The sequence below is a fragment of the Kryptolebias marmoratus genome, linkage group LG11 (genome assembly GCF_001649575.2).
Source record: "Kryptolebias marmoratus isolate JLee-2015 linkage group LG11, ASM164957v2, whole genome shotgun sequence".
In the NCBI taxonomy this organism is placed as follows: Eukaryota; Metazoa; Chordata; class Actinopteri; order Cyprinodontiformes; family Rivulidae; genus Kryptolebias; species Kryptolebias marmoratus.
The window spans coordinates 23,492,379-23,511,849 of NC_051440.1; the positions used below are offsets into that span (position 1 = coordinate 23,492,379).

The 19,471-nt window shown below is 40.3% G+C and overlaps 1 protein-coding gene across 1 annotated transcript; it reads left to right on the plus strand.

The window, feature by feature from the left end:
• The first annotated feature begins 428 nt into the window (after positions 1–428).
• Positions 429–6,245, plus strand: igf2b (insulin-like growth factor 2b). The gene is made up of 4 exons (XM_017419029.2): positions 429–641; positions 1,462–1,612; positions 3,036–3,217; positions 4,589–6,245. Exons 1-4 carry the CDS (start codon positions 567–569, stop codon positions 4,826–4,828), a joined length of 648 nt encoding a protein of 215 aa, XP_017274518.1. The 5' UTR covers positions 429–566; the 3' UTR covers positions 4,829–6,245.
• Positions 6,246–19,471: the final 13,226 nt, after the last annotated feature.

Here is a 19,471-nt window from a genome sequence, read left to right on the forward strand (position 1 = left end):
TTCTGCTCCCCTCTGGTCAGAAACGTCCCCTCCGCAGTCAGACACCTTTGACCCCCAGTGACTACATTCGCACCTGAGTCAGAGCACGGCCGCAGACACTGGGCACACTGATTCCACTGGATCTTTAATCTTAATTAAAGGGCGGAGACATTGACATTTTTCCTGGAGTCGTAGGAATTACGGCTATTCTTGTTCAGTCTGCGCCCTGTGTGTAAACATTCTGATTGTAGGTTACAGTGCGTAAACACAGAAAAAATGCCAAATGGGATACTCTCCCTCTCTCGTTCTCATTTCTTTCTTTAAGCACTTTTCCATAAAACATCTCTGGGCCATTTTTTTTTTATCAACCGTGAAGAGAGGAGGAGCGATAGGATGGGGTGGGTGTAAAGGGGCGTGTTTTGGTATAAAATACTTCTCCCTGAGAAGTTTTGCCTGTCGCCTGGTCTTTGGGACAGCCTCTCACACACCATCTCTATATAGCCTCACCAACTGGGAAACTAACTCACCTGCAATATCTCCTACCAAAAAAAAAGAGCTCCCACCACTTCTAACTACTGCCATCTGACATGGAAACCCAGCAAAGATACGGACTCCATTCACTTTGCCACACCTGCCGGAGAACGGAGAACAGCAGAATAAAGGTAAACCACTGGACCTAATAGTTTGAAATGCTCTGTCTGTGCAGTGCGCGTAATGAGAGAGCTCGGGCAGGCTTGGAGTGATATTTGCTTGACTCATCAAAGCGAGGAAACGGCTCCGGCTTTAGGATAACCTTCCTTTGCATCTGTTTTTTGTGCAATTTGGTCATCCGGGATCTCCTAATTTGCATGCAGCAATAATAGAAAGTTTAAGATGTAGAATCTGCTAAAGAGAACAGGAAGCATTTGGCGCATTTGTATCGTGGATGAAAGGGAATTTGAAGTGATGGGTGTTTTAATCTGCTTGTGCTCTGGATGGTGCGCCGTGAGCCGGGACGCGGGGAGAACAGCTGGTCGTCTTGCCGGCAGATAGGGGGCGGTAGGTCTGAGGGTCATTGAGCTCACTCCGGGGTGAGCAAGGGGAAAATATATGCTGAGCCTGGCTTTTCGGGTAGTTAACTATCGAGCAGCCGGCCTTGCAACTTCTGGAGAGTTGTGCAAGACAGTGAAAGCTACAGATACTGGCAACTTTCCCCTCCTCCTTCAGAATAAGCACTTCTCCCAGGTGCCAAACACATGACAGCAGCTGATTAAAATCAGGGGAGCGTGCGGAGGGTGTTTATTTAAAATCATCTGACTCTTTCGGAGTTACTGGGTCAGTGCGCAGGGCAGCTTTTGACACTGAGAGCGCATGAGTTTAAGACTTTAATCTCTTACATTACAAAACAAAACATCTGGCTGTGATCTTGGTCGTATGGATCTCACATCTTATTGCTCTTTGAAGCCCTGGTGACGCTTTTGCTGTGTGTGTTTTTGCCTGCAGGTCAAGAAGATGTCTTCGTCCAGCCGCGCGCTGCTCTTTGCGCTGGCTCTCACGCTCTACGTTGTGGAAATGGCCTCGGCGGAGACGTTGTGTGGCGGAGAGCTGGTGGATGCACTGCAGTTTGTCTGCGACGACAGAGGCTTCTATTTCAGTAAGTTTTCAATGCATTACAAGTTTTGCACAAGTGTTTATTGTTTTGTTCTATTTTTCTTTATTGAATCTCCCTGTTCCTTTGCGCGCACATCTGTTTGGATAGCTGAGACTATCTGTGGCTGTGTGGTATGCGTGTTTGCTATTTTTCTTTCTTACGCACTGACGCCCATAGGCGCGCGCGCACACACACAGAGGGAGAGAGATTATAGCCAGCTGTGTGTCTCAAGAAGCTCGTCCAAGCCGCTCTGCTGAGTCTGCTTCCAGCCCATACCTCTCATTGCATATGAAAAGGCCGGCGACTTGCGAAGGCACACACGACTCAGCGACACAATGGGCCGCTTGTTTACCAGTAAAGTAATAGCACCCCGAGAGGCATACCAGTCACCTCAGCACCAGTATTCCCAGGCCAGGAGACCACACTGATGAGTTGGACAGGAGGGGCTGGTGGGGGGTGGGGGTGGGGGGTGATGTCAGGCTAAGAGGGAAGATCATTAACATCACTTCTGATCATTGCTTCTGTTGTACTGACGGCACTGGAGCTGGAAAAGCTTTATGCCAGAGCATTGTTGATAATCCCCGACTGGATTATTTAGTGTTTGCTCAGTCTGCAGTGTTTGTAACATACATACATTCACAACTTTGCTTTTTATTTTCAGACTGATTTTGTTCAAAAAAGATTGTTGTCCTTTGACAGACGAGCAGAATATTTGTCTTTGTCTCCAATCAGAACCATCATTATCCATTTTGGGCCTTCATAGACGTCCCTCCTCCTCTTCGCCTCCTCCCTCTCCCTGGATAACTCGCTTCTTTTTTTCTCTCATGTTCCTCTTCCTGCAATCAAATCTAGTCATGCCTCTCATGAGATTTCTCCAACATTGTGTGGGTTGCAGGGCTTCAAACAAGGCCTTTATTGATTGTGTATAATGTTACCTTGTGCAACATACTAACCATCCACCCCCTCACCTCATTCTTTAACATGTTTCTCTTTTATAAATTTTCTTTTATTCTCTCTTTGTGTGTTAATTCCTTTTAGCTGCCTATCCCTTTCTGTTCAACAAAATTTGACAAGCTGAAGGAGTTGTAACCTTATATTCTCTAAAGTATTTCAGAGAGCTTGTCAGGTTTTTTTTTTTTTTTTTGTCGCTCCCCTTTGGTTACTACAGCACAGGGTGTTTACTTGTGTATACATTCATTTAAGGACTTCCAGATAGGCCTAATCAGATTATCCTTTACACCAAAAATATTTGTTGCAGTTGGTCACAGATTTCCTTTTATCCTCTTTGCTGTAAAGGCTGTGATGATTGTTGAAGTAATCCTGCAACAACAACCTAGATTCATTATTGTGCCAGCAGTGTTTTTTTAGGTCCTAACCTCACCCTCGTCATTGCCTTTCTTTTAATCTCTGCTGTGTTTCTCCTCAGGTAGGCCAACCAGCAGGGGCAACAACAGACGCTCCCCGAACCGTGGGATTGTAGAGGAGTGTTGTTTCCGTAGCTGTGACCTCAACCTGTTGGAGCAGTACTGTGCCAAACCCGCCAAGTCTGAGAGGGACGTGTCTGCCACCTCTCTACAGGTCATACCAGTGATGCCCGCACTAAAGCAGGTGCGTCTGAACAACAACAACACACCAGTGAAAGTGCTAATTCAGACCTTTATCTGTTCTCTCATCTCTTGCACCTCCATTTACCAATATACCTTACCCCCATGCCTCTGACACTGAGTAAAGACTGAGCACCTCACGGAAACAAGTTTATCTTGTGAAATTATCAATGCTAAGCAGTAAGCTTCCATGCAAAGTGCTGACCATCATGGAAAACATCAAGACAGTCACAGTACATTATATACAAGAGGTGGAAGAGTCATAGTCAAAGAGTTATGTTTGTGTGCCTTAGAGATGATGAACCATAACAAAACACAATGTGTTGATTGTCTGATTATTAAGGACAGAACAGCCGGTTCTCAAAAAAAAAATCTCCTGATCAAAAACAACTGAGGTGGCCTCAGTTAGGAATTACCAACATCCAGGGAGTAGTCAAAGCATTTCAGTCATAACACTCTACCATATATTTTGGAAGTCCTTAAAATCTCTTAAAATGTTCTTCTGACAAACTTGAAATTTCTTTATAAAGCTTCTGGGTTTGAGTCTCAGAAATCAATGCTGGTGGCATGGGAGTGTTATAAACATGAAGAAAAATGCCTAAATGCTGCACATTTCAGAAATTTGTCTCCTAAATGCAACAAATTGAAAGTGAAGAATAAACAAGCTGCTAGGGAATTAGTTTGGACATGTCTTCAGTTTGTCTCAGTAGGGAGAGTTGATGGGTACAGCCTGCTCTGGGGGCCAGCTGTTCTTGGGCTATTGAGCAGGCTTGGGGTGAATGAAGGGGGATAAACACTCTTCAAGTGGCAGGACCAAAACAAGCCATTCACATGGAGCACTGGTTACTCACACGTAAATCCAAGCTTAGCTGCCAACACTCCCACTTTGTCTCAATCTCTGGTGCTCAAAACAGCACCTATAACTGTTTAACAGTGTCTTTAGTGTTAGCATAGATGCTCTAAAATGACATTTCTGAGCAGTGTTTTTATTTTTGCCTGTGCAGGTCACAGAGTTCGTTGAGTCGTAGGCAGAATGACAACATGCTTCTAATATGTATATGAGGGGAGAGTGGCCGCCTTTCCCTTTGACAATATGTTAAAGAGGCTGCACTAAGTGCTTGTTGACAACTTCTCTCAGTGGAGGAAACCAAAACAAGGGCAAGCTGGAAGCAAGGCGAGGCTGTTATGACGCTCAGCTCTATAAGAATGACATTTGATTTTCATTTTACTGGCCCAACAATGACTGAATGTTTTCACATAATAAATAGGGCTTTCCTTCATTATAATGAGCACTTGCACAGTATCTTATCTTTCCTAATGAACTGACGCCCCTCTTTTCCCTTTTTCCTCTCTTTTTGCCTGGTCGCCACAATAGGAAGGCCCAAGGAAGCAGCATGGGACCGTGAAGTATTCCAAATACGATGTGTGGCAGAGGAAGGCGGCCCAGCGGCTCCGAAGGGGCGTCCCTGCTATCCTGAGGGCCAGAAAGTTTCGGAGGCAGGCGGAGAAGATTAAAGCCCAGGAGCAGTCAATCTTTCACAGGCCTCTGATCAGCCTTCCTAGCAAACTGCCCCCCGTGTTGCACACCATGGACAACTTAGTCAACCACAAATGAGCCCGCTGCCAGCCCTTTGCACAGACAAGAGTATGAGGGTGACAAAAAAGACTAGGGGATTATAGCTTTGTCTCTGACGTCATTTCTGTGGCAGTCCTCTTTGACCTCCCCTGCCCTGTCCGGGCCCACCAGTCCCTCCCCCCCTGCTCTGGTCCACTACGTCTTGAACCCATGGCCCTTTTCTAATGCCCCCCACCCCCATTTAAACCTCAACCACCCACCCTTCTCCGGCGCACAAACATGCCTTCACATTCTTCCTGTCTGAACTCTTTAGCTCCTTTTCTCTTTCAGTCACTGATACAAAAGGAACAAACACAAAAGTTGAAAAAAAAAACTTTTAACAATTTGGCTGAATGCAATTCAGGTGGATCCCTAAGCAAAAGAGAAAAGGGAAGGGGGAAAAGAAGATGAAAGAGATCTGTGTTTCCAAGTGTCAAGAGGACACCTAGCAGAAGTTTTTTTTTGTCCTGGTGGAAGACAACTGAAAGTGAAGAGCAGCTTGCATGAAAGAATCCATTCCACATCATTTTTCTTGAGGCAAAAGAAAATCTCTCTTAGTTCTTTTTCTTATTAGTTTGCACCTCTACCTATAAAGGGACTTCCACACTGTAAGGAATTATTTTGCAAAATTAGATTCCTGTTCCAGCACCTTTTTGATCACAAACAAAAAGCAGAAAAAAAGTCTGCAAAATTGCACATTGCCACGGATTACGTCAAAGTAAAGAAAAAAGGCACTATTTTTTTTTATGAACAATGAACGTGTAGCTTAAAAATGTCATGGTGCTAGCTTTGGGAATGGACTCAAAGAAGAGGTTGAAAAGCACGTTTTTTTTCTTTTTTTTGAATGAATATTAAACTTTCCGTTTTAAGGAAAGTGTGACTTTAAAAAAGGAAAATAAAGGATATGGGGGAGCTCCTGACAGTGGCACTGTCAAGGGGGAAGAGTCACTGAGGAAAAATATGGGCTGTGTTGGCATCTAGGCTCATGGCGAGTACTAGCGGCTGCTCATTACTAGTTTGCCAGCATAAGCAGCAACTGGGGCAACCTGAGACCTAGTCCTGGTTCCTCCTATCCCTCTAAGGCTGCTGGACAAGACGGAGCAAACCAGGGACTCATATGGGACACCGTGGACCGCCTGGATTGGGACAGTACTTCCTGTTTGCCATGGCTTTGCGGACTGCTCTGACAGGAATTAACATGGCATGGACAAAGAACAAGTGGGATAAAAATGATTATATTTTATTTTGTCTTTTTTCATATCAATGTTTTAATGAAAAAAAAAGGAAAACCCTGTCAGTTTCTGGTACCGTGACATTCCTGTTTTTCCAATTTAGGCATTTTTTGGGTTTGTTTTCATGGTATTGTTATATTATTTTACAGTTTTAAAGTAAAGGCACACAATTTCAATTCAAAGGGGAAAAAAAACAGCAATAATGTCAACTAACATTTATTGTTTATTTTATATCAGTAGTATTCACCTGCTTTTGCCTGAAAACAAATACTTGAAAATACAATATATATATATATATATATATATATATATATATATATATATATATATATATTTATATATATATATATATATATATTTATATATATATAAAAATAAATAGTTTCCAGGGACGTTATTTTCCTTTAGTCTGAGCTGTATCTTGCGTAATGAGCCGCCAAGCTTGTTTGTTTGTTTGTTGAAATACAAATAAGGGCACTGTATAAAGGCATTATTTATTTTGTTATAAAATATATTTGAAAAATTGGTCCAAATAATATACGTAGCACTGATGCTCATCTGATGAATTTATTTTGTATGATCTCTGTTTTCCAATTGGAGTTGTAAGGCTTTTTGTAGATGCTTTGTACCAAAAATAATGTCTTTTTTTGTCATTTGAAATAGTTACCATAAATTAATAATTTAACAGCAGCATAGCTTGGATCAATTAGTCAATTTATTTCACAGAAATAGGCACATAACTCTAAATAGGATGGTGTGCATGGATTTCCAGAAGCCTGTCAGGGTTGTCTGAGAAAAGGAAGCATCAGTGAGTGACTTTTTTTCATTATTGGTAATATAACTGTTCAACATTGATTGTACTCAAACCCACTATGTTTTTAAAGCCACTTAAGTATTGATGGCGGGGAAATGATCAGACCTTCATTAAATCACGTCTTTGTAAATGTGCAAGGTGTCCTATGATCTTCTGAGGACCAACTCGTGTGTGTATGCATGCGTGTGTGGGTGTGCGTGTATGTGTCAGTGTCACTGATAGTGTGTTGGTTAGAGTTGTGGTTCCAAGTCATCATATTGATGCCCCATTGATGTCATCATGATGCAATTAGCCAATAAAGGTCAACTAAAGGTCACTGTCTTTCAAACAGAGAATATCTATCTATCTATCTATCTATCTATCTATCTATCTATCTATCTATCTATCTATCTATCTATCTATCTATCTATCTATCTATCTATCTATCTATCTATCTATCTATCTATCTATCTATCTATCTATCTATCTATCTATCTATCTATCTATCTATCTATCTATCTATCTGTGTCTGTCTGTCTGTCTCTGTTTGAAAAAGACATGTTCCCCGATCTTCTATGGCGCACAGTACAAGTTGGGAGTTGGTTGCAGACATCCCTCACAATCTTCCAGTAATGCATCCATTATGCATTCAATGAAGGGCTATCACGCTAAACCCTTTCTGAAGCACTCAGGAAGAGAAGTGAAGTGTGGCTGTTACTGAGTTAAAGAGATAATTTTGCTGTGGAAGGGCAGCTTACCTGCACCCTGCCACAATGATACAGCTCTCTGAGACAAACCACTTAAAGGCCATGTTAAGAACAAGGTAACTCTGTGCCACATAATAGTTTCCTCCTCTTTTGGGGTCACACCCAACTCCCACCCCTTTTTTGTGGAACTGAGATTTAATGGATAATTGCCATAAAGTACTGCGATGGTGAGTCAAGAGAATACTTATTTCTTATTTCTGCCAGAGAGAGCTCAGTCATCAAGGCTGCATCTTGGCTCTGATTATATTCTACTTTAGTTGTGCAACAAAGCAGGTAGTGCAATTATAATAAATATATTATTATTATTATTATATTTTATATTTTCCTGCTAGGACTGCATTCATCCACTATTGTAATGTTCAAACAGGCTACTCTAGTGTTCTTATGAATGGTGTGAAAGACAACCACTTCTTTTTGCTGAATATGAAGAGATACCTTGCAGATCAATGGCAACTTTTTCTGTGTCAGTAGCTCACTCAGCCTGTGTATTTTATTGATTTAACCTCTGCACGCTAGAACGTCCGAAATGCACAATCCATGTACTTTCATTTTTAATATCAATAAAAAAAAAAACATTTTATCAAACAAACAATGTCTAAAAGATGTATTGTTTTCTTCAGTGTTATTTGCCCATCTTTGATGTGTGTTTTTAGCTTTCAGTGTGTGGTGAGCTTGAGGGCGAAGCTTGAAATATTTTATATCACTTAAACCTTGTGTACCCTGCAAATGATTTGTTACATCTTGAGGCCTCACAAAAACTCCATCTGCTTTTAGCTCGCTTTTCTTCCCCCTTCTCACCCAGCTCCCTTCTTTTTCCCCTCCATGTCTTCTCTTTGTTGGATGCCTGCCTGCACAGCTGCCTGTCTATTCCTGTCTGTCTGTCCCCTACTCTTCAGTGATAGGACTGAGTGGAAAACAGCACTCTTGTAGCTGCAAGCAAGATGGCCACAACTCCTCCATTCTTCCTTCTCTACATGCAACCCCAAAATTGGACCTATTGTCTGTGCTTCTGACACACCCATCCATCCTCCAACTTCCATACTTCAGGATCAGAGAAAATTCTCAATGACTTAGTTTAGCATGTCTCAAATTATCACATGCCTCCCGAAAATGGCTCAGCTTTTCATTGTTGAATGTGGAGGCACACACCCACCCAAGAAATGTCTGTTACTAGGCAGATTTACAGCACAGCATCTGTGTTCCCAGAATGGAACAGTTTGGGCCACTGGGGTTATCTCGGTTCAGCAGAGTTTACTGGAGCTGTTTGTTGTAAGTTTTAAGTTGGCATCAAGTGCAGAAATATATTTTTCTTTGGCCTGAAAGTGCAGTTGTGTCTTGCAATGATGAGATGCACATGTGCTCCCTCTGGCAAAGCGGAGCGACTGGTTGGCTATCGTTGTCGAGGAGCTCATGTTCTGTGTTTTATGGTCATAAATTGCTCTATTAAATCACCTTTGCTTGTCTCATGAAACCTTATTACTCTACTAAGAGGTTCATTCTCCTGCAAGACAAAAAAAAGAACCCAAACCTGGAAGTGATTGTTGTCACAACAGATAAGACAAGTTGCAAAAGTTCACACACTACAAACACATGCTGATTTTCTCATTTAACAACTGAATTTGTTCATGTAATTTGATTTATAAATTGAGGGCAATAATATGCAATATTATATGTAATATATACTATGTCACTACTATCAAGGTACATAACTCTTACTGGCTTTAAAAACAACAAAAATATGTTTGTGCAACTTTAATACATTTTTTAACAAACCAAAACTTAACAGGTTCATGTTTGGTTAACATAAACCCATTAAGTCAAACTCATAAATACCAAAGCTTTTTTTTATGTGTGTATGAGCGCATTCTGAGACCAAACCTGTTCCCAGCAGGTGTTTAATATGACTCCACATCTTAGAAACGAAATTGAGCACTCACTTGTCCTCAGGGCTCATCATCACAGTTCCTGACAGAACAACATCTGGCACAACATAAGTCAATTGAAACAAGCCAAACTGTCAAGAACGTTAAATCTGATAAGGCACCATGGCATCATTTCAAAAATAAAGAAAAAAAAAATTGATTTGACTATAGACAGTGTGTGAGTAACATTGTTGTGCAAATACTTTCAAAGAAGTGAATGAAAGGAAATGTTCCCTCTTGTCAAGGTATGCAGGCAAACTGCGTGAGAGTGCATTTCTGTTACACGTAGACATATATCTGCTGCCATGACTGTCACATAGTTAACAAGGAAGAGCATTGATATACCAAATAAATCACGCAAATTAAACCTGCACATCTATCCCTATCAAAAAGGCTTCCTGAACTGTGGAGCAGAGTGTAGATGTGGGTGGCACAACTTCTTCAGGCTTGACATTGGAAACTGCCAAAGAGCACACTAGAGTTAGTTGTGGTTGGCCGGATGCACGGGATGCATGTAAGGCCAGGCCAACTATTGAGGCACAGGGTTTGGCAAGCCCAGACCATCACAGCTCAACGTGGCCACACAGGCCAATTAAGATAGTCCTTCTCCACTCCTTCCTTCTCCTCTCCTTCTCTGTCTCTCTCTCATTTCCCTCTCTTTATCTATCACTCTCTTTCTCTTGTACTCACTCTCTTCTTCCTTTCGATCCTCACAAAGCGTGCTCACACATTCCTCTTTTCCCACTTTGCCTCTCTAATTGCTGTGGACTGAAAAGAGGGATGGAGAGAAGGCAATGAGATTGAGAGAATGAGACAGTGAGAGGGAGAATTGGGAGAAAAGGGGGTCATACCACAGCACCTCAATGGCCAGGACAAAGTGTACTGGCTCTTTGGAATAACCAGTTCTGTTTGTGGTGCGTAAAAGCGCAAGCATCCATCGTTCCCTCCTTTGCTAATTACACAAAAACACAACTGGATGATTTCCAGCCTAAAAGCACAAATTTTCAAAATATGAATCAGTCTATCCTTGCACGAGCTCTGTTACAGGGGAGACAGAATATAAAGAGAGAATTGTGTTTCTTCAGCGCCCCACAAAACTATCCTAATTGTTGATTTCGACTCAACCAGCAGCAAAGAGTTTTCTTATTATGTAACCTTAGGTTCTGATGTAGTAACATTATGGTGGAAATTAGTGGATTTCCAAGGCAATTAAAACCATGTACAAACAAAAAAAAAAATCATACTTAAGTGTATTAAAATGTTTTTGATCGTCTTTCTGCTGGAAGGGTCAGACTGATGTATTTAACATGCAAACATTTTATCAGAGCCTAATGTAAAGTAAAAAAAAATCTGAATTCACAGATGAGAGGGAAAAACAAGCTATTCAGACTGGCAAACAGCTGCACAATACCAGAGTTTGTTTTTCTGTCTATGTTTGATCATTTCTTTAAAAAGCATGAAAAGGCTTCAGACAACCCACTCAGACGCTAAACATAGAGAACCCTTTGAATGCTACATTTGTAAAGTTTTGCAATTTTGAGGCTTTTGGTGTTTTTGTCAACACAGACTGAAAGGTCAGAGACGCAGCAGAGCACCGTGGATGTGACAGAATATGTTGGGTATGTATTCTGCCAGGTCAATGCATGAAAACAATAAAATAAAAAAGGTGGTTAGGCTGAACAAAATCACAACAAAAAGGGGAAGTGGTTTCCAGTGTGGTAACTGTGTCATTGCATGACAATTTCCTCCAGCTGAAAAACAAGGAGGGGGTCACAGCTTGATGCTCAAATATACTTTGTGTGTGGTACAACACAGTTTGGGTGGGGTCAAATGTTACACCTCCCAGGTCCGACATAAAAAACTTTAATCAGCAGACACTGCATTCATTTTCAAGCACAGATAAACTTTTAAAAATGTAATGAATTGAATTGAAGCTAAAAGAATTGGCTGTGCTGGAGGAAGCTTGGAGAGGATGGGAGAAAATTTTTAAAAAGCAAAACGTCACAATTGAACAAGGAGGTCGGCATCTTGCAACACTTATGGTTTCTTTACCATTACCATTATCCAGGTGGGTCCATACTTCATTCTCTCTCTCTCTCTCTCTCTCTCTCTCTCTCTCTCTCTCTCTCTCTCTCTCTCTCTCTCTCTCTCTCTCTCTCTCAGGATATTCATCATTGTTACACGTCATTGTTGCTGTGTGGAGGTCGCTGGGGCACTACCTGGAGCTACACTAACGCAAACACACACATGCAGTGCCTCACTACCATGATCCGTCATGCATATTTGATGGAAGACAGTAAAAACTGCAAAACTTGTGTTGAATAAATAAACTCAGACTGACAAAATGAAAAGAATCCAAACTCTAAAAGCAAAGACAGACAATCAGAGATGCTGGCACTTGTTGTAGCAGTGGAGACACAATAAAGCAGGCTTCACAATCACCAGGGACACTCCCCTCTATGTTTGAACAACATATAATTACAGATCAGGATAGGAGAGCTCATTCTGAGGGGAAAATAGCAATCTCTCCTAATTACAAGGCAGGCTATGATCCATACCTATCCCTCACTTCAAAAAAACTCTGTTGGAGTGGCTGGCAATAATATTTTTATTCAGGTTCAGATGAACACCTCAAACACGGAGGCTAACTGAACTCTAAATACTTAAGCAGAATAAAAAAGGGCATTGTTGATTTCTAAAAGTCACTTTAAATTCAATAGTTAAAACAAACGGTGCAAGAGGATCCCTAACTTCCCTTCAGATTTTCTTCCCCTCAGATTTACAAACCACACACAGATCCCCAGAGATGTTGTTACACGCTTTTGAATGACAAGTGTTTGGTTGGACATTTGTGCAACACTTGAGCGAGCTCCAGCAGCTGGCATCCTTGTACTCACATAAACAAGCTTCTTTGGACTCGAACGAACAGTGTCAGCATACTGCTGTGCAGGAGGTTCCTCTCTTTGACCACATGAGCTTTCTGGTTATCTTCTCTATTAAACAAGATAAGTTTTATTTCTTTAGACTCATCAGGGCTCAGAGGTTATAAGGTTTGTTCCTTCTGTTGCTCTCTTTCTCTTCCTCTCCTTGACATTTAAGTTTTTTTTTTGGCACCACTTCTGTTTTTGTGTTGCAAGAATTTCTGCAAAAAATGCCATCCTGAGCAAAATTTAATGGTGCAAAATCTCTCTATATATATTCATTTATTGCCAACAAATTTCCTGTCATTTATTTGGGAATACTTGTTATTTTTGTGGGAAATATTGTGGAAATTGTCAGAGTTGATGCACCTACTCAAAAACAAGACAGAAAAGTGATCATGTTTGTGAGGAAATTGCTTCAGGAGAACTTTGCCACCATGCCATTTGGCAGTCCCAAACTATTGTCTGAGACTTGCCATGGAAGCTGGCAGCAGTTGTGTCTGCTGTGCCATCGTTCAACCCAACCCTGTCATTTTCGATCTCATGCTTCAAAAACATGGATGGAAAGATGTTCGCAAATGTCACAGTAGAAACACGATGAAAATAAACTGTTTAAATGAGTTTTTCTGCTTGAACATGTTTGCACATAATTATGCAGCTCGTGTCAAGTAATAAAAGTGTTTTTTTTATGTGAAAATAATTTCTTTACTGATATGTAAACAAATCTGTTTAAAAATGTATATTTACAAGACACCTGCATACTGGAAGCACTCTGCCTGTACACAAACACACTCACAGAAATGCACACACACACTCATTTGTGTTCATGGAGCCCTGCTAATGATGGGTGGCAGCTTGATGTTTGTGTGTGTTCCAAAAGATTTGGCATTACTACTTGGGCCAGATCAGCAGCCAACAGCAGCAAGCTATTAACAAAACTGTTTCTTTGTTTGCTTTTTCCCCTTTTTTGACTTTTTTTTTCTTGAGAGGCGCCAAGCAATTAATGGTTTGCCTATGGGAGACCAGTAAACTATGGCACAGTGAAGAATGTATACAGAATATTACAAGACACAGTGGAAGAACAGATTATATCATAACCAGCAGTGTTTAAACATCTGAAGGAAAGGCTGAAATAAGTGCCCTGCTGACGTCCAAAAGTTCTCAGTTCAGACCATCTTGGCTGGCGAAACTCAATTCAAAGCCTCCAAATATAAACTGAGGTGAGAAACAGTTTCAATGCATTGGGTGTTCCTTAACATATGACAGGAGAAATGACAGTTTGCAGCTGATTTATTTTTTATCACATATCCATTAATCATTATGGTGCAATAATCTATTTTCATAATAGATAACAGAGAGGGAGGGAAACAGATTGCTCATGGTAATTAAATTGTACAACTGCATATACACACATTTTTAAGTAGTGTTTATCTGTTGTTATATTGTACATAAGCAGATAATAAGGGGATAATTCAGCTTTTTTTGAAGTGAGGTTGTGTGGAAAGGTTGTAAAGAATAAATATCCTGTCTGTTTTTTGAACGGCCCCAGTTTAGAGAATAATGAGGAAATAGCTTTAAAAGGATTGAATTGACAAGCTAAAGACTAACCACAGTAAGACCAAGGTCAAAGTGTAACTCTGCCACATTAAAACATCTCCAGTCCCAAATATTTTATGGCAGTTCAAGTGAATTTTATTGTATAAATCTGTACATCACTGGAAATACTCTCAAATTGTGCTTACATATAAATATATAATTCTTTATAAACAATCATATAATGCAAATTTGACATAATTTTTAAGGTTGTAAATGCCTATAAACACTTTAAGATTGGAGATATATTAGGATGGCAGTAATTCACCTGGGTTTTCCCCTACTCTGATTAGTTCGAAGTTTGAATTCAACTCTTTTTCTCCAAGCTGAGGTAATTCAAAGAGCTATCAGCAACAGGTAAGTTATTATTTATTCATAATCTTTCTGCAGAACCCCACCTCAAAAGATATGAACTATTGCTTCAAGATGTTCACTTCTGTCACATCTACAATAAACAAGAACAGAATTTTGATGTACTTAATTTGTTTATTGCACTGGGAATCATATTTTCATGTCTTGCAAGCTTTTTTGATGTGGGAATTTATAGTTATTATTCTGAATAGGAGTTACTCTCTCTTGGAATTTATTAATTATAATAGCATTTCATGTGATTACTTTGGGTGCATTAAAATTATAATGCACAAATATAACAAATGACAAAACAAAACAAAAAAATATTTGAGACAGCATGTGAGTCTTAAATAAGCATGCAGTGTGATTCTTGAGCGTCTGCAGCATGCCTTACTGCCCACATCTCATTTCTGAGTACTGACAATTAATATCTAACCTCACAGCACACCAGTTCATGGTTCAGTATCGACACCAGCTCTGTTCAACAGTACAAAAATCACTCCTCGTGTGGGGAAAAGCAGAGAGGTTGTTTGAGATAAAAGGGGGGAGTGTGCAGCATGAATGGGCTTGATTAATGTTCAGCCGCTAAATGAGAGGATGTGGCTAAGCCATAAAAGTGGCAGAATGGGAGATAATGGGGATTTATGGAGCTGTGATGGTCATGAGTACACAAGTTGTTGTGATTGTTTGATAAGTTTCACTGTTTTGATACTGATAATGGCACTTTAAACTCACCCATTTAAAAAAAAAGAGTGTGCCTAAATGTGTTCAGAACACCTAGTTGCAATAAAATCAATCAATCAACTACTATCTACAATGTTCTGTTAAAACTATCATGATCAAAGTCTCAAGAATTACTGACACTAGAAAAAGAAGTAACAATTTAGCTGGGGGATTAAGCTGATCCAGGTTTCAGAAGGAAATGTTTCTTTTCTTTAGGTATGTTTTTAATCAGTTTAAAGGAATAATAAAAATATCCTCTGTCTCATTCAGCAGTGAATCTGTATACAACACCTTGTTAGGAAGAGAAGGTCATAATGTTCATGATAATAGTGAAGTCAAGGCTCATGACCCTCAGAGCTTTGACTTTTAACCCAACACCCATGATAACAGCACAAAAAACATGCAGCTTTAAAGCACTCTGAAATGACTAGAATTAACCCAGAACGTCATCAGTGACTTCCTGTCCCACTGAACATGACGAGTTTCTGAATGATCTTAAGGGATGATGTAACTGCAGCGGTTTGAACATAACATAGGCATGTTAGGCAAGAAAATTAGCTCAAATCCATGTCTGACACACTTCGCATGTCATCCAATTCTTATTGTGGTATGTGTATGTTCCTGAATGCATGCCTCTACACGTGCTGCCTTTTTAGGGAGAGTGCAAACCATAAGTTTATTATGTTTTTTTTTACTGGTATTTGTATGCTAAGTGTGTTTGGGAGAAGTGGCTATGACAGGTAACCGAGAATTATCCGGTGGCTTGCTCCCCAGACAGACTGTGCGTATACACAGCGTGTCAGGCTAGTAATTGTGGGCTCGGAGGGAGAGAGGATACACCAAGTTAGCCTTATTATTATCATTAAAGCGAGAGTTAGCGAGCTGTCTGAGACCACGATGAACAGACAAACTGCTGCTCGCAAGCTTTCTGTTAGGCCAACGTGTGCTCGGTGATGCAGGCGCTGCCTAGTAGCAATTACTGCCAGGTCATCGCTGCAAATAACAATTTGTCTCCATTTGACCTGTGCATGCCGAAACAAATTTTTTTCAGATTTGAAAATACAAGGTTGTGTTGTTGGTTTCGGCCATCCCTTTACTGCTTCATCGCCATGTGTTAACAAACTGTAGGTTATTAGCTCAACAGATTTGGCCACCTGGAGCCCTCACTCTCATAAACAATGAAGGCTCCTCAGCTCCCACTGCTGACATCCAGCTGGGATTTTCTGTAACAAACTGTACCTGTCCTTCATCGCTGGAGTCTTTTAACACTTGGAACTGCTCAGACAGGTGCTTGGCTTTACTCTGACTGCACTGAGAAACAGAAAGGGAAGTGGGGTTTTTCCTGACAGGTACATCTGTTCAGTCTGCTCTTATTGAATCTTAATGCAATCGCTATAGCTGTGTGTGTGTGTAAGTGTCTGTTTGTCTGTTAGCAAAATATCTCTTGAACCAGTGGATGGATTTTAATGAATCTCTCAGAAAGTAATCACTGGATGTCCATCTACAGCTGATTGACTTTTGGAGTAAACCCAATTTAAGATGGCTACCACAACTTTTTAACCTTAGCAAATACAAAAATGGTTAAAACTGTCAATTTTAGAGGTACTGAGCTATATTTTGATATGTTAGTGGCTCAAAATCATTCATAGAATACCCCTTGAGCTGCATAAAACAAGAAAACAACAAAGCATATACATAAAACTTATAACATATAACTCTCTGTCTCCCTGGACGTAAATATGGATGTCTTGAAAACATGTATAAACTAGAAGCACTCTGAGAGCCCAAACCTCCACCAAGACTATAGAGTCCAAAAATTGTAGGACCCGGATTATGATACAAATCACCACCAAGATTTAATCACTTGTGTTTTTGCGACAACTTCAACATTTCCTGAAGATTTCTTCAAAATCTGTTCATTAGTTTTAAAGTAAACAAACTAGCCAACACTACTGAAAACATAACCTCCTCAGAGGAGATAAATATGACTAAAACTGAAACTGGTATCATGAGGGTGCTTTTGTCATTTTCACTTTTCTAGGTTGAGTAAACAGTCTCCTTGAGGACAAGTATTATTTTTCTCTTAATAATAATAATAATAATAATAAGAAGAAAAAACCAACAAAATATAACATTCTTTCTACACATGTCCCACAGATCAGGAGGAAGACGGAGGTCTTGCCACAGACTGGCAAACCAAACAAAATAGTGAACAAAACAGCCGCAGACAACAGACAAAGTTTTATCAATAAGGATGTTCTTTCTATGAAAATAGATGCAGCGGCCAAACAAAACATAACGCAGGATTCAGAGCTACAGTCAGAGTTTTGCCAGCAGACGTTCTTGAAGGGAAGCATGCAGCGCAGGGGACAGGCACTGACGCCATAGGGCCTTAACCCCCTCTTGAACGTCCCCCCTCCACCTGTCTCCGTCCACATTCCAGCAATATCACCTGCTCATCCGTGTCCCCCACAGACCCTCAGAGAGAGTCCAGAAGTCTGAGTGTGCTCAGCTTTTCCAGGCCATCTGATAATAAGGGACGATGAGTCTGTCGGCTTCCATGTGTCAACATTCTGTTTTATTTATTTATTTGTTTGTTTGTTTTGTCACAGCAGCTTTGGATTGAGTTTTGGCAATGGGTAGAGGAGGACAAAAACAGAAAAACAGAGAGATTAAAGCACTCAGTTATTTTTGACATGAAAATGAGTTCTGCTCACACGCAAATACCAAGAAAACACTTCAGAAGGAATAACATTCAAAGGTCACTTTATTTTTATCTGTATGTTCGTGTCTTCACCTACCAAGGAGTTCAACTTTCTTATCTAAATTAATTTAGAATAGTAAGGCTCCCTAAAAAGATAATTTAAGATGATGTTTATGAGCTGGAGAAATCGGCATAATGGAAATGAATTTGAAATAGAAATTGAAAAACAACCTGTGGAATTGAGCAACATGTTAAACCCTTAGTGGTCTTTGAACAAGAATGGAAAGAATTTTAATGTCTTCATTTTATTTATAGCAAATGGCAAAGGAAAAGAGTGTGAGACAGTGTGTGTGCACGTAAAGGACACAACAGGTGCCAAACATTACAAAGAAGACGGGGACAAAAAAAACATTGTGGGGGTTAGCTCACAGCCGGGCTTCCCGCTAATGCGGTGTCACAAACAAAAAATGGGACAGTGTGTAATTTTGAGCATACCGGTGTGAGTTTGTGACTATGTGTGATGTTCTGTGTGTTTGACAGAAAGCGTGCCTAAGAGGATGCACATGTGTGTGTACGTGCAGCGTCTGCAGCTGTTCGTGTGTGAAAAAGGAAAACAGTACGGGGAAATGAATGAGGTATGTGTAGTGGCTTGTTGCTCTGCTATGTTCATCAGTCTACAGCGTCTGTCAGGGTATCTTTGAGTCTCTGCGTGTGAGTTTGTCTGTCTGCTGGAGTGTGTTTTTCGTGCTTAAACACAAATTCCTGGGAAACAGCGGGAGGCATGGAAAGTGTTCTCTGTGCAGTGTTTGAGGTTTGCTTGTCAACATCGTCAGTGTAACATCACTGACATTAACACAGAATTGCTGACAGTCTATCGGTATATATATTTTTTTCCTGACTAAAACAGTAAAATAACATTGGGGCTTATAGGGTTTGAGAGAGGGGTCAGATTCAGGGTCTTCTGTCAAAATATCCTTAATTTGTTGCAGTTACACAATAGATGCACCACAGACACTCATCCAGATTCAGTTCACTATCCTCCTCGTGTCACCTTAAGTCACTCCAGAATATACCTTAAATCTGTTTGGACACATCTTCTTTTTAAATATCACTGTTCTTTATACTAAAATTGTATGATTATGATTTGAGCGCTTCAGGAAAACAAGAACAGATAAAATATATTTTATTTATAACACCATGAGAAGAAAAAAGTGCATATGAAATACTTTTGCACAGCAAAAGATCTGGAAAGGTTTCAAATTTTCACAAAAACCTAAAGAAAATATTTGCATGAAACCTTTGAAATGATCTGAAAATCATACATACATTGCAAAAAAAAAGAACATAAAACAGACAATAAACATTCTTTTTGCAGCCTCAAACCCCAATTTGCCAGTAAATACATGGATCTTATTATAGACTGAGGATACCAAGGTTATTTTCCATGCAAGGTTCTTCATTTCCCAGTGCACCCCAGGCTGTCCTCACACAGCTGGGCTGACCTCCAGCACAGTTTCACTTCTACAGCAGTTCCCAAAAAGTTTTCCTACAGACTGCGGTGCAACTGGTCGCCTTGTTGCTCACTTTTACAAGACCTCCTCTTCTCACAGTGAGGCACCACATATGGCACTGAATTT

What these genes read in the sequence shown, in the direction of transcription:
- igf2b (XM_017419029.2), top strand. Translation starts at nt 567, where the DNA reads ATGGAAACCCAGCAAAGATACGGACTCCATTCACTTTGCCACACCTGC. An exon ending in CGGAGAACAGCAGAATAAAG is followed by an intron (nt 642 to 1,461) that starts GTAAACCACTGG and finishes TTTTGCCTGCAG; the next exon opens with GTCAAGAAGATGTCTTCGTC. An exon ending in TGATGCCCGCACTAAAGCAG is followed by an intron (nt 3,218 to 4,588) that starts GTGCGTCTGAAC and finishes TCGCCACAATAG; the next exon opens with GAAGGCCCAAGGAAGCAGCA.